The following is a 16,417-nucleotide window of genomic DNA, read 5'->3' as shown; positions in this document are numbered from 1 at the left end:
GGGGGAAGTGGGAGGAAGGGAGGGATGGGAGGATACATGGGATGGGCTAACAACTGAGATGTAATATGTATAAATTAATAAAAATGTATTAAAAAAATAAAAAAAAATTAACTGTTTCCACATGTACTTACCTTTACTTTCGGCTATGAATAGTCACTACATAGCAACCCATGTGTGACTATGATCAAAGGGTGGGTACCACTTTCTTATTTGTCCCTGATTTTTGTCCTTGTATATACACTACAGACTATTTTAAAGCTGAGCTACAAAGAGGTTGGGTATTTTCCTCTTCATATAGAATCATTTTGTTTTGTTTTCTAAGTGACAAGTAAGGGGTTTAAAACATGCCTAAATTCTAAAGACTGACTACCATGCTGTTCTCTTTTCCCCAAACCACAATCAAACACACCTACATTTTAAGTGTTGCTTCCATGAAGTGTATAATATGTCTTTTACTGCCACCTAGCAGCTTCACCACAAGAAAACTTCTCAACTCATGCTATTCATAAAGAGCTTATGTCCTTATTAAAATGGTCCCAGGAGTCAGTAGAGCTACGAGAGTTTCATGTCATTCTGGTAAATCTACAATCAAGCATTTTGCTTTTGAAGTCCATTTCATGTGAGTTAGTGAGTCACTCTGTAACCAGCTCCCAAAGTGTCCAAGTTACTGAAACATTGAGACACAAGCAGTGTTTTGTAAACACATACTCTACAGTGACACTATAACATTAAGTCTCTCATACATTAATCATCTATAAAATGCTGATGTTTGTATGAGATAAAATTTGGAAAAAGAGTATTACATTTTCAAATTCTTCCAGTAAAGGATCAAAAGATTTTTACCTCGTATACATAGAAAAATGCTCTCAACTTGTAAAAACAAATCTTCAACATCAAGAAAGATGTACATTTACTGCCTAAACTTAATAAACTGGCTCACCAATGACAACACATATTCCACATTACAGTTTCTGTCAGTGAAGATTTGTGAAATCTCTGACCCAGCAATGTTTTAAAAGGCTCCAGAATACTAAAATAATTTTAAGAGATATTTGCCTTTATCCTCATGTGCTCTTGAAAGTACTTGAAATTTTATAGATATAATATTCAAATGATTTATGTGATTAGAACATACTGAATTCAGGAGGAGCTATGGGCCACTAGAGCCACATGTTAAAGATATTGGCAAAACTGTAAAACAGCACTGTAATTTTGTGTTTTTTTCCCAAGACAGGGTTTCTCTGTGTAGCCATGGCTCTCCTAGACTCACTTTATAGACCAGGCTGGCCTCCAACTTACAACAATCTTCCTGCCTCTGCCTCCCAAGTGCTGGGTAATTTATAATAATAATAATAATAATAATAATAATAATAATAATAATAATAAGAAGAAGAAGAAGAAGAAGAAGAAGAAGAAGAGGAAGAAGAAGTTAACATTTGGAAATAGTATATAAATTAGTGTTATTAAATAATGTTTTCAAAATTTTATTTTTAATTAAATTATACAAATATGTGCTTATCTGTATTTGGGTACAATCCACTGCCCTGAGCCAGAGGCACATACATTTGTGAGCCACCCAACATGGGTGCCAGAAACTAATCCCGAGTCCTCTGTAAGAACAATGCTTGCTCTTAATCACAGAGCCACATCCCAAGCCTAATACTATAATAATAATAATAATAATAATAATAATAATAATAATAATAATAATAATAATTTAATGTTTTTTAAAACTGTTTGAAATTATATTTTCCTCTTTCCTTTCATCCCTCACAAAGAATCTCATGTCCAATGCATCATCTTCTCTTTCAAATTCATGTCCTCATATATTTTTCTAATTCTTTGTGTGTGTGTGTGTGTGTGTGTGTGTGTGTGTGTGTGAGAGAGAGAGAGAGAGAGAGAGAGAGAGAGAGAGAGAGAGAGAGAGAGAGAGAGAGAGAGAGAGAGTTCCTAAATAGATAAAAAACAACTTTCCCAGTCTATGTTATGCTATTTTGTTATTTGTATGTGTGTTTTTAGGGCTGACCCTTTGGTATTAAGTAACCAATTTGTATGCCTTGCCCTGGGAAAGACTATTTCACCTGCTCTCAGCACTCCTTAGCCATAAATCTTTGTGTAGGGTTCTGGTCTCCTGAGCTTTCTTTGCTGTGTCAGTGTTGTCTACTGCTAGGCTCATTCAGCTTATGTTTAGGTAACCATGCTAGTAAAAATCCATGGCTACAGCTTCTAACATTACTCGGAGATACAGACTCACAGCAAATTCTGTGACCTTCCTGCTCTTACAATCTTTCCATACCCTCTTCTGCAATATCCAACAAGTATAACTAAATCTTCTGTACATTGAATTTAAGAAGTCCAGTGACTAACCCCAGTTAAAATTCATATCATAATTTAATAGTTCTCTGTAAAATAAATGACACCCTCTAAAATGGAAACAACCTTGCCTACAGCTTTTCTGGGATTTTTATGGCTATATTTCACTTATAAGTTTAATCACAGCCCAAAATTTAGACTCTTAGTAAATTTTTAATATTTTATTTTTTATATCAATGAATTGATCACAAATGGATTTGATTTCAAAGCAAATATTAAGTTTTTCAAATAATATTTTTCAAATCAAGGCATCTATGTCTGGCAAGTCACCAACCAAGACCCAAGCTCATTCTATATTGTTGCCTCATGTTTTATGCACGATAATATGCACGTTCATATTCAGAGATGGTGACACTGTGGAGATAAGGATATGACCATCTGTGCTTTATTCATATATGTGTGTAAAACAGTGTTCCCTTTCGTACTTACAAACACCACCAATTTTCAGACATAATCAGGTTAAATAATATCTCACAAAATAGTTCCACTTCCTGTTAGCTATGCTAGAATTCGCTCAGTTGTTATTCAACATTACATTAAGTTTGCACCATTGGCATCTCAACATTCAAGCATATAAAGTTTTATTCTGCCTTACCTTTGTCATTCCTCTATTGTTATAGCAGAGGGACTCAACGCATGTCATGGGCACATGCATACTTAGTGAGTCAGTGTCATAACCACCTAATTCTCACATTGGAAAACAACATTTTAGCCAACTTTAAAGATGTTCACACTCTTCTCAAGTCTAATTTGTTGAAAACAAGGCTGCTTTAGCATCTTATTGTGAAGTTCTTGATTTTGCTCATTTCTAAAGCTACAATGAAGCACAATGCTTCTGAGTATCTCACACATGATGACTATACCTTGGATGTGAAAAGCATGGATCTTGGAGCACCTCAACTATTTCTAGAATGCCTTAATTATTTTTAGACACTTTCAATAAGGCAAGTTAGAAAATATGCTTATTTCTCAGTCAGAGAAATCCTATTTTATTATCTCAGCAACTGATTAAAAATGTTTTCTTCCAAAAATAATATTTCCCCCAGAGGTAGTAGATAGTAGATTTCCTCAAAAGTACTTATATTCTTTTTGGAAGATTTCTTCAAATTAAATTTATGTGCTTGGTCTTTGTCTTTCTACCTGGTTTCAGTAGCATGTATATCAAGAATTTAATTAAAATAATCGTGTTGCATCTGAATGATTCAACATTCCTTCACTGTGAGATTTTTTCCCTGTGTCAAATACCTGTTTCATTCTGTCACCCTCTGAACAGAATTTAGAACACTTGCATGTAATTATGGGCTCTATGTGGCAATCCTGGGCAATTTTATGAGAATAATTCACTGCATGTGGAATCATTGTGGCAGGAGAAAATTCGACATCATTGGAGTTTAGCAAATATCATTACAGAACAATCACGAATGTTTCAACACAAGGATGCCTTCCCTTTCTCTACGGAATCTGACACATTGAAAAGTGAACACTAGCAAACAGACTAAACAGAATAAAGTAAACAATGAGCCTGAAACAGCAAAATCAACCCTACATAGGGTGATGCATACAGCACACTCTATGGATGCTTCTTTCTGCCTTTAAATAATGACAAGCACAATTTTAGAGAAACCATGGGCCTTTAGTGGGATAAAACACTCTAAACACCTAGTGTAATGCTGAAGCAGTAACTTCAGCTTCAAGTCAACAAGGTTGATATATTATGATAAACAAAAGTGAAAGCCAAGCCAAGATGTCAAGTTAACATCAAGATGTCAAGTTCCATTTTGTTCCAGAAAATGTTATGAGTTTAAGTTTCTTTGTAGGTGATTAAAATTAATTTCATGGGGATATGCCACCATTTTCCATCCTTCTGTTGTTGATAGGCATCTATGCAGTTTCTATTGTGAAGTGTGCTGCAACGTCTTTTTAAATTATTCTTCAAAATAAAACAACACAAAGTTAAAAAACCACTCATCATAATCTTCTTGTGTGATGTAGAAATATTGATCTTTTACTATCTCATAAAAATAAACCATGTATGATTAAATATGTCTAGGCACCAAGTGCTCACATATGTAGTTCATATTCTTGACTTTTTGACTCTCTTAAAACCTTGTCAAATATTTCTTCCGTAATTTGTCTAGTTTGATGCAGATTTGTAAATATAATGATTTACACTTCAAATCATATAATTTGATCATGAGTCTACTGGCTTAAAGAAAGGAAAGTGTATCCAGACCATGAAAATTTTTCTTTTAAAAAAATCATGATAATATGGCTGTTTCTTAATGTAAATAGAGTGAATTCTGATGAAGTCCTTCTTGTTGTTTGTCTCACACACCACAGTCAGAGAATTAAAAATCTGGGTAGATACAGTGTTCAATCAGAGGACACTATTCCTCTAAATTCCTAAGAAAACATTCTTCTTTCAGATCATGGTTTCTTATGGTAACTACCATGTTGCCCTAGGTTATGATAGCCTGGGCTCTGGCTGCAGCTGTAGCTGTAGCTCTAGGTGTGGCTGTGACTGTGGCTATGGCTGTGGCTGGGATGTGTATGAATACAGCTACTGTAACCATGCTGAAATAAGAGATATTAGATCTATAGATTCTACTGAGAGAAACCCAGAAATATTCCAAGACTATATGGTTCTTAAATAAGATCTTCTCTTAACTTGCCTTGAAATGACAGTTATCCACCTTGGCTTACTTGGGAGAAGAAATAACATTTCAAATGCTTCATCCATCGTATTAATTGAATGTAGTTATCTGGAGAGTCTAATTTTATTTTTAAAAGTCTTTTTTCTGGCTACCATTATGTTACAATTGTTATTCCACACACAACACACTCAACATTTCCAAACTCCATTCTTCACATGGGACTATCTTTAATTGTTTTCAATAAAATCTCTTATGTTAATAATTATTGTTCTTGTGCTCTATGTTTATAATATTTCTTGTGTGTAAACCTGTAAGAAAATATTACCATGAGAGAAACACTGTCCACATGAAGATTGACAAAAAAAGCACACATGTGAAAATATGCTGTATTTATGAAACATGCTTTAGATTAACTGGGAGTTGCTTCAGTGATCTGCACTGGTCATATTAAAATGTTATACCATAGGCTAAACTTTAAGTTAATGAGTAGCACCCTTCATTCACAGTATACAGTCATGCACTTCAGGGTCTGGATGTTTGTTCTTTTGTGACTGTACATATAAGGACTGAATCCCATGTTTCACTGTGCTCACCCTTGAATTTTCCAGTCCCCATCATTTTCCTTGGTCCTCTTCTCTTTTCTAGCACAGATGATAAAATCATATTTTCTATCATATATATTGTAATGTAACCTGAGTCATCACCATATTTTTGTGTTTGAAAGTCTCTAGAAATCACCACACCATTAACAGGGATACTGTCAGATATAAAATGCCACATCCCTATTTCCACCAAGCAGTGACTTTGCATTTTAAATTCAAGGCTTCTTTGGAAAACACCAGACATTTTTACACTGAATATAGTTTACTTCCAGACAGAAAAAATACATTCAGCACAAGTTCAACATCAATATTTTGAGGACACATTTTTATTCAAAACATGTTATATTTTTGTGACTTTAAACATGAAATTATGAACATTTCCCCAAATGACTGATACAGACTTCACAACTTTGAAATATAAATGTGATGCATAGTGTAACCTATTAATAAAGAAAGATAGGTATGGTCAGTCATAATCTCAATTTTATATTAATTTTAAAATTAAATTATGGATCAGTAAATATATTTGTGGATTTTCATATTAGAAATAATGTCTCATTTTCTCATAATATAAAACATTTCAATTACTATATTCATGTGTAATAATATTATTTTATATGACTGTCCACACATACCACACAGTTCATCAACCATGAGAGACATGCAATAATTCTAAGATACCAAAGCCATTCTCAAAAAAGTGGTCATAGTTCAGCACCAAGGACAGTTCCAAACATCATAAAGTGTGTCTTTCACGATAAAGCAGAGGAAAATAAACCAATTAAGTAATTAGTGCAGGGCATGCTTTGTGAATATTTTATGGAATTTTCATGCTTTAGAATTAGAAGCATAAGAGAAACAAATCAATTAAAATGTTTATGAATTTATCTCTCCCTGGGACCATGACGATTTTGTCCAGATTATCTGCTCAATTCTGAATCCTTGCAAGAGTGGGCACGGAAGAGAAAATAAATTGATAAACATCGGGAAATGCAATATTTGAACTCCACCTTTCTATATGTCTAGGGATAAAGATTTATGATAATGGTGTATAATGGTGAATTTCATGCTCTCCATTATCATAAATCCATGAACACAGTTAGCATCCACAGGGGTATGTGGTCTTGTAGTTTGCTTTCTGAGCTACTTCTTTATGACTGCGCTCTAGCTATTCTAGAAGTCACTTCTCTTTGATACCAGCATATGCTTGGAACACATGTATTTGTTTTGATTTTATTATAAAAAGCAGCACATTAAGAATTATATACTATTTCATTTCCTTCCTTTTTATTTTTGAGATTACTATAATTAAATAATTTTCACTTTCTTGCTGCAATATGTCTACAACATTTAGGACATGTGGAATCACATTTCACATACATTCATGCTCAGATGACAAAAATTACTGAAATAATACAAGCGATGCCTCCAAAACTTTTGTGAGCATTCATATCTTATCACAGAGCAATGCCTTTTGAATGAGCCAATAACTAGAAATAACATTACTATTCAAGAATGATGAGCAGCTACACAACATCCTTTGTTTTGCTATATGGCCATTTCCTAGCCCAGTATTGGACTTTATTTATTTTTATATTCCCTCTTGGAAGCCAGTTGTAATGGACATTGATATCACCACTGTAAGTTATCAGCATTTATCATTTTTAATTAATTTTACTATAATTTATTCAGATTACATCCTGATTGCTATCTCATCAATTGTATCTTTCCATTCCCCCTACCTCCTTAGAATACCAACATTTATTATTTTAATTTTTTGAATAGTATTTTGGGGAGGGATTTACAATTTGGAAACTTGAACTTGAAGGATTAGACATATCATGGCTACTTTCTGTTGAATAAATAAGTTTAAAACCAATAAAGACATAAGCAATAGAAAAAGGTTTATCTTCTGGTCAGGAAAACATGCAAAACTGTACTGAAAGGTGAATAAATACAAGAAATAATGAAGGCTCCATGCAACTTAAATAAGCAATCCTCCAAGGTAGTATCCTTAATTCTTGAAGTAACATCTGGAGTAACTCATAAGAACCTCAGAGATATTTGGCTGATTAGCAGTGTAATATAAACCATGGCTAAAATTAAAAAGAAAATAAGAATGTCAGCAAGTTTTTTTCACTGTCTGCCTTGGTGGTAAAGATAACTGTATTAACTATTCTTGCTAATTATATAACTCAACACAAAAATAAATTAATCAATTTCTACATTATTTATTTGCACACTCACCTTAGGAGAGATAATTTTCCCCCACACACTATCTTACTGTGTTTTATCAGTAAACTGTGCCCTACAAACTGAACATTAAGATAGTGACTAATGGTCATTGAAAAGGCAGTAAAATGATGTGAAGAAATCCACTGTGCTTCATGCTTTCGCTATACTGTACAATCTCAAAAATTTGTAGGAATCGGGATTAACACAATTTTCTTTTGTTTGTGTTTATCTTTCTATCCTGGGAGGTTTTAGGAAAATGTCTTAAACATGCTGTGAAACCTTACAGTTCCACAAATCATGATCCCTCTAGACTTTTGCAACAACTATAACATGTAGTAAGCCTCTTCCGCACTTAAATCTTTTATGATCGTGTCTCATTAGTTGAAGATAAACACATAACCCAAAGGCAAGGATGTTCTCAGTGATTCCTTGCTGGAAATTGCTTTAGAAAGGGAAGAAACACTACTGAGCTGCCAAACACATGGCCATACACAGTTTTAGTCAGTTAAATATGTATCACATTCTCCATTCTCTACACAAAATCTGTATGCACCAGTAAATAATGCCTCATATATTAAATTGACTGACCTAACATTATTTACCATGTTCTCTTCATAATGGTCTACAATTCCCATTAGTGAGAAATTCTCCTTTTTGCCTCCATGAGTTTTCTCTGGCATCTCCAGGTGACTGTTAAAGTAGGACAAGAGCTAAACGTTGGCACATATAACTGTTTTCCATCTGCATCTCTATTTCTGATTGATTCTATCATGACACATCACTAAGTGATAAATGGTGAAATGGTGACAAGCTTTTAAAATCAAAATCTTGAGCTGACCTTCCACTGGATAGTCTTCACTGTATTAGAAAATGCTTTTAGGCTGTGGGAAATGAAAATCATACTCAAATGTGGCCAGTGTGAGATATTTACCTGCCAGTGGATATGGGCCCTGTAGTTCAATAGCGATGTAACTTTTATAGTGGTAACCACCCACTTTTTGATTGGATTTGAAGCCCACTCTCCAGGAGAGAACTCATGCCTACTTCCATACAACTTGATAAAGGGCTCAGAACTGTGATGGTCAAAGCACCAAAGGAGAACTTACAATTATTGTTTTTGCAAAAAGCTCATGTTATCAACCTCTTCTTGACATCTGTTGTTACTCCAATTTAAATACACATACCTAACGACCCAAACCTAGAATCTACATATGAAACTGAGGCCTCTGGGTCTCAGTTACCTCACAGCTAACATAGTTTTAAAAATGCTATGTGAACTAAATGGAGAGTTACCAAAAGAAATACTAATGGTCAAGAAATATTTCCTCAAAATATTCAAACCTCTCTCTTTCTCTCCTCCTTCCCCCTCTCTCTTTACTGTCGGTTCATACATGTGACCAAGATTTGAGGACTATTTAGAACATGGTTCTACATGTTATAAACACAAATGGAGACAGTGTCAGTCACTCTTCTATGATGCACCAGTAGCCAATAGTTCATCAGAGAACAAGAATCCCACAAAATATTACATCTCTAAAAAGAAATGAAAATTATATCTAAATGTATTCTGAGTCCTACTCCTCCCCAAAAAGGCCTGAAAAATACATTTCAATGCATTTAAAGAAAGTTTAGCATGAATTAAATTTTAGAGGATGCCAAGATTGGTTAAACATCATTGGTGTGGAAATGGAGTTGTGGATATCCATATACATGAAACTTCTTTTGTAATAAAATATTTGTAAGAAAATTTTGTCATGAAAAAGATTGATTTTAAATTATACAGGAATAGGGAGAGCCGATGGCAGAATATTGACATTTATTAAATCTTGAGGGTATGTTTGTGAAGATCAACAGTTTAACATACTGTTATGCATGCATAAGAGTCTTTAATAAAGCAAATGATGATGTACCAAAAGTCTGCAAGGTGTATGTAAATGTGTGTACATACAGTATAATGCAATAAGAAATATTAAAACTAATATACATTATAGCTTATAATCTCTCTTTTACCCCCAAGGCCCTCTTAACTTTGGAAAGATTTTTTCTTTCAAAGTTCTACAATCCAATACTGAGAAGATTATTGGATCACATAAAAATATTCATATGATTTTGCTTGTGCTTTGATCATAGCAATCCTGACATATGTAAGATGGAATCTCAGTCTTTTTTTTTATTTCCATTGGTTTCTCAGAAAGTTGGGAATAGTTCTACCTTAAAACCCAGCTATATCACTCCTGTGCATATGCCCAAAAGATTTTCCACCATACCATAAGAATACTTGCTCAACCATGTTCATAGCAGCTTAATTTGTAATAATCAGAGCTGGAAACAACCTATAGGTCTCTCAACCAAAGAATAAATAAAGAAAATGTATCCATTTACACAATGGAACACTACTTGGTGATCAAAAACAAGGACATCCTGAAATTTCCAGGAAAATGGATGGACTAGAACATATCATCCTAAGTGAGGTAACCCAAGTACAAAAAGACATGCATGGTATGTACTCACTTATAAGTGGATATTAGCCATAAAACAGAAGATAACCATGCTACATTCCACAGGCACAAAAAAGCTAAGTAACAAGGAGGGGCCAAGGAAGGATTCTTGATTCTCATCAGAAGGGGAAATAAGATAGTCATTGGAGGTGGATAAAGGCAGGAAACTGGGTAGGAGAGGAGATGGGGGGGGGAATACAGTGAGGATTAGGAGTAAAGAGAGCAGGTAGAAAGAGTGCCAGGTGATAATCAGAGGTAGGGGGCATCTCTGGAACTTGCCAGAGAGCTGGGATAGGCAGGCCCCAGGAAGTTTGTGGGAGTCAAACTAGATGAGAGTCCTAGCAGCAGGAGGATGTGGAGCCTTAAGTGGCCACCTCTTATAGCCAGGCAGGACTTCTAGTGGAGGGATAAAAACACCAACCCACCCACAAACCTTCAACCCAAAGTTTTTCCTGTCTACAAGACGTTCAAAGACAAAGATGGAGCAAAGATTGAAGGGATGGTCAACCAAAGACTGGTTCTACTTGAGACCCATCTCATGGAACAGAACCAATACTTAACACTATTAGCATAACTCCTCTGAGAGGCTTCAGCAAGAAGATCATGGAAACAGATGAAGAGACCCACAGCCAAATATTAAACAGAGCTTGGAGAGTTCTATGGAAGAGTTGAGGGGATGATTGATGGAGCTGGAGTGGTCAAAGTCTCCACAAGAAGACCTACAGAGTCAATTACCCTGGGCCCATGGGGCCTCACAGAGACTGAACCACCAATTAATGAGCATGCATAGACTACCGTGCACAAATATAACATATGCACAGCTTAGTCATCATGTGAGTCTCCCACCCACTAGAGTGGGAGTCCTCTCTGACTCTGATTGCTGCCTTTGGATCCCATCCCATAATTAGGCTGCCTTATCTGGCCTCTGTGGGAGAGGATGCACCTAGTCATGCAGAGGCTTAATGTGTCAGGTCGAGTTGGCACTTATGGGGGACCTCCCTCTTCTCTGATAGTGGGTGAAGGGGTATGTCAGGAGGGTACTGTAAGGAGGGGGAGCTGTGATCAAGATGTAAAATAATAATTAGTGTAAAAAATAGAATCCCCATTACAAGAGGTAGTGTGGCTGAGTAGTCTAAGAATTCCCATTATACTCAGAAGTGAGACAATGCAGATATACATGACATGATAGGATGCTGACAAAGCTATCAGTTTGAGTTAACTGTATTTTCTGTTTGATTTTCAATAAATTACAACATTTGTCTCAAAGGCTCCTTTGTAATATTCATATCTGAAAAGTTAAACTAATGACGATGGCCTAAAGCATTGGCTAAGTAGTTAATAGCACTTACTGATCTTGCAGACTACATGATTTTGACTTTCAGCACTGACATGGGGACTCGCATCTGTCTATAACTTCAGTTTCCTTGCTGGTATCTGTGTTTTTTTCTAGTAATCATGTCACTAATATAACGGGTGTGTATATGATGACAGGTGGTAACATCAATTAAAATGTACAGGAAAGTGAGGACAGAGCACAAGACTCATTCTTAAGATGTTTTGGTTGTGTTTTAAGAAGGCCACCAAAAAAGAAGAGTGGAACAAACAAATAACCTTTATAACCCTAGACAGTGCATCTCTACAGTCACATTGGTGAAGTTTCTTTTTGCAGGAGATAACAACTAATGCAGAGTCCCACAACGTGTCAAGAAAAGCAGAATAATTGACTATGAGTGCTCAGCAATAATTGGGTCATCTGTGTCACTTCCTCTCCTCCTAATCACAGGGATTATTATGAAGGACGAACTAGAAAATCTGTAAGAGCCAAAGGTGGTGGGCAACTACAAGGAAATAGTCTTTTCCTGAACAATTGCATTTATGATCTCACAGAGTCAATGACAGCATACACAAGACCTGTGCAATATCAAACCAGAAAAAGTACCAGCACAGAAAAGTGATAAGCTCCCCAAACATCCCTAACTAAGGAACTCTTGTGAACTGATAGCCTCAGGGAGAGGGACAGTGGGCTTTCTCTAAGGTTGTGACCCTTCATAGGTTGATCACACTCCACTTGTCACATCCAGGAGTACATGGGCAACACAAATTGGACTTGATAGGTTTTTATTGAAAAAACATTTTTTTCATACAGTATATCCTGAATATGGTTTACTTTGCCCAATTCTTTCAATTTTCTTCTCATCTCTCCCTCCATCTAGATCCAAAGCCTGTCTGCATCTCACGAGAAAGAAAGCAGAAATTTTAATAATAATAATAATAATAATAATAATAATAATAATAATAATAATAATAATAATAATATAATAAATATAATAATACAAAAGATGAAGAAAACAGAATTAGGTAAGTAATAGGATGATTCTAGGAGGAGATGGTAGAGGTAGGTAAATATGATCACTATCTATTGTGATGAAGTTCCAAAAAAAACTAACAGTATTTTAAAGTCATTTCTTTTCTGAAGATTGAAATAATAGAGAAGAAAGGACAAGACAGAAAAATGCACACCAAATAAGTGTACAAACAACAGTAATTTCTACAGAACAAAACTAATCCCAACATACCCGCACTGTATAAGCAGGACTCAGGAGACATTTTCCACCCAAGACTCATTGCACAAAGACAGTGCAAAGCAAAAACAAATACAAAAACACCAAAACCCTCTCTGTGGAATATTAGAATTTTTTTTAAAAATCAAAATAATCTGAGAACGAAAATACTATTTTAGTGATTCTACTTTATGAGTAAGTCAGGTCATATGTCTTTAATAAGCAAAACATAGAGTAATATAGGACTAAACAGGCTCTTGAAAGAACAACAAGATCATATACCAGCTATCTCATTGCTTGACCATAGAGTTGTGACACAGAGACACAATTATCCCAGCTATGCAGCCTCTGTAACTCATGGTGTTTTCTGAAGCATAGTGGAAAGGTGTGTGACAATACCTGTGGTTTTCCCTAACAAACATCCAGGTGTATAAAAGGCCTTTAGCAGATGATAACAGCCAGACTCAAAAAAACCTACTACCAGTCCATAACTGACCATCTACTCCTGACACTATGTGTTACTACGGAGGATACTATGGAGGCCTAGGCTGTGGCTATGGCTGTGGCTTTGGCTGTGGCTATGGTGGCTATGGTGGCTATGGTGGCTATGGTGGCTATGGTGGCTATGGTGGCTATGGTTATGGCTGCTGCCGCCCTCTGTGCTGTAGAAGGTACTGGTCCTATGGCTTCTACTGAAGAGTTTCTACATCTACTCCGTCTATTGGCTACAACCTGCTGTCTTATGAAAGACGCATCAACTCACATCAGGAATTCTTAAATATCTTGCACAGTTCCAACATTATGCTCAACTACGAGGAAGATGAATGACAACCAGAATTTCCGTTTTATTCCACATCTCCAGGTGGCCTGCTGAGCTCTTCATAATCTTTATAATCCTAATTAGATTGTGATGCTGTCCGGGAAATTATTGTGGGGTGTGAAGATGTATACTTTTGAATAAACTATTTCTTTGAAAACCTTCCTCTCTTGCCATTTTATTAGTGTCTACCCGTTTGGGATCTATGTTTGTGCATCTGTGGCCACTTTCTCCCTTATATGTCATAGTGAGCAAGTGAGAGAAGACTAAAGAAGAGAGAATAAAAAATGCGGGGAGGCACGAGTAAACATTTTTTATTTAAGATTCACATATTAATAGACATATTGATTATTTCTATAGTGCTGCTATTGTGCATAATGCCTCAAAGAACTTGTTATGAGCAGACATACCCCCATGATCAAATTCTTTCACCTGCTATTTAAGTTTTCAGAAGAAGCAGAAGTTAGATCTATGAATATTTCAGAGGAGTCCACATTGTATTTCCTGTAATGGCTGTTATCACACATATTCTCACCAATATAGAGGGATTCTGTTCATTCACATGTTTTCTTCTTTATGTATTTTTTATTTTTTACATATACATTTACATTATTACACATATATACAACTAACTACCTGTAGCAAGAAGAACCATGACACAATCAAGAATTATATAAATGTTACATTCTTAGTGTTTTGGCTATTTGTATTTGGCATCCTTGAAGAAAACATCTTTCCTAACTTGGTGCATCTAAAATTCTGAATGTAAATCAATGCCTGTCACATCTTGTCATTATCAAATTAAAACATCTATATAGACCTAAAAACATCTTAATTCCTAAACAACTAAGCTTAAATGTAAAACTAAACTATCTGGTCTTCAACCCCATCAGAGACTTGTGAAGGAGTAAAATTACTTACCTGAGTATACCAGGAGTAGCTTTCCAAATGAGATGTTTTCTAAGACTCATGTGGTGGCTATTTTTATGTCAACTTAACACAAGCTAGAGACACTGGAAATAAAGGAAACCTCAACTAAGAAAGAGCCTCCATAAGAACCAACTGTAAGGTATTTTCCTAATAAGTGATTGATGGGTGAAGGTCCAGCCCATTGTGGGTGGGGCCATCCCTGGGCTGGTGGTCCTGAGCTCTGTAAGCGCAGGCTGAGCAAGCCATGAGGAGCAATTCAGTAAGTAGCACCCTGCATGGCCTCTGCATCAGTTCCTGCCTTAGGTTCCTGCCCTGTTTAATTTTGTGTACTGAATTCTTTAGATGATGAACAGTGATATGGAAGTGTTAGGCAAATAAACCCATTCCCTCCCAACTTGCTATTGGCCATGGTGTTTTGTCACTGCAGTAGAAACTAGGACAACACATTTTCTCTCTATAGCCATTTCATTAAGAGCAGTCAGGGACAATCTCAGTGTAACTTTGATTTTCAATTATGACACAATGGTGAAATAAAACTTTATTTTACCCGTTGGCTTTCTATAGGTTTTCATTTGAAAAAAATGTCTGTTTTACTCTCTAATCACTTTAACATAAGTTTATCTTTATTGTGCTGTTTAATTGTGGACAGTCTGTATATATTGGAGTTATTAATTCCCTACTTCTAATAAAATCTTGAAGTTTGGTTTCTATCCCTTGTGAGGACTACCTTAGGCACTAACTTACTAGTTGGTATAAGACAACATGTCTGTTTTTAGTTTTTATACTTACACTGCAGTTTTACTAAAACACCATCCGTCAGCTACAAAGGGAGGGACAAATGCAGTGCTTGTTTGGTTTCTTTTAAAGATTAAGACTCTGTATTCAGGATTGCATCTAATGGCTTCTGCATAAACAGCAAAGATTCTACCACAAAGCACATTTCTGGAAATGGACCTAAACCCTGTGTTTAAGTATTTATGTGTATATATTTGAATGAGGTGTGGCCTTGGTATAGGCACACTGGTGGGAGGGAGCACGTGAGGGCCAGAGTAAAACACTGAGTGCCTTGTCATATCTACCCATCTAATTCTTTTATCACAGTATCTCACACCAAACATGTGTTTACCATGGCAACCAGAAATCTCCAAATTCCCCTACCTCTAACACACAGAGCACTAGGTACAGGCACGTGGTTACATGGCTTTTTTCATAGTTTGGGAGCTTTTAGCTAGGGTCCTCACACTTACAAACCAAGAGCTTGTCACCACTACCTCATCTCATAAGACATTGGCTGAACTTTCAAAGTTCACTGATTGGCTTTCATGTCTAAGATAAATGTTGATCCTGATTTTTTTTTAAAAAAATAAAGTTTGAGTTGGAAATGTTTTTCAGTGCTATGAGCTCTGACTGTTCTCATTAGAAGACCCAGGTTCAATTTCTAGCACAGATCATAACCATCTGTAACTCCAGTTACAGAGTACCCACAATCCCCACCTGACATCTTCAGGAACTACACCCACATAATACACAGACAAACATGCAGCCAAAACTCAATACATAAAAAAAATGAAATAACGTTTAAAGTTAAGGCCCATCAAAGTTGAATATTGGATCACCATTCACACTCATGTACATAAAATATCATTTTATCTTCTAATAATTTTTAAACAACATGCAGGAAAACAATGTGGTTAGAAATAAACCTAGATAAATGAAAATGAAAAGTTACCACCAGATACCACCAGAT

The 16,417-nt window shown here is 35.7% G+C and overlaps 1 protein-coding gene and 1 long non-coding RNA gene across 2 annotated transcripts in view; one reads left to right on the top strand and one right to left on the bottom strand.

The window, feature by feature from the left end:
* The window catches only part of LOC311608235, a 379,567-nt gene that overhangs the window by 91,042 nt on the left and 272,108 nt on the right, over nt 1-16,417 (bottom strand). The window lies entirely within an intron of this gene.
* Nucleotides 13,387-13,904, top strand: LOC311608219 (uncharacterized protein). Its single transcript, XM_084800577.1, has one exon. The coding sequence runs from the start codon at nt 13,437-13,439 to the stop codon at nt 13,617-13,619; it is 183 nt and encodes a 60-aa protein (XP_084656703.1). The 5' UTR covers nt 13,387-13,436; the 3' UTR covers nt 13,620-13,904.

The sequence above is a fragment of the Acomys minous genome (assembly GCF_964271855.1).
Source record: "Acomys minous genome assembly, chromosome: 11".
Taxonomy (NCBI): Eukaryota; Metazoa; Chordata; class Mammalia; order Rodentia; family Muridae; genus Acomys; species Acomys minous.
The sequence above is the reverse complement of the archived record's forward strand: the minus strand, read 5'-3'. Positions and strand labels throughout refer to the sequence as shown.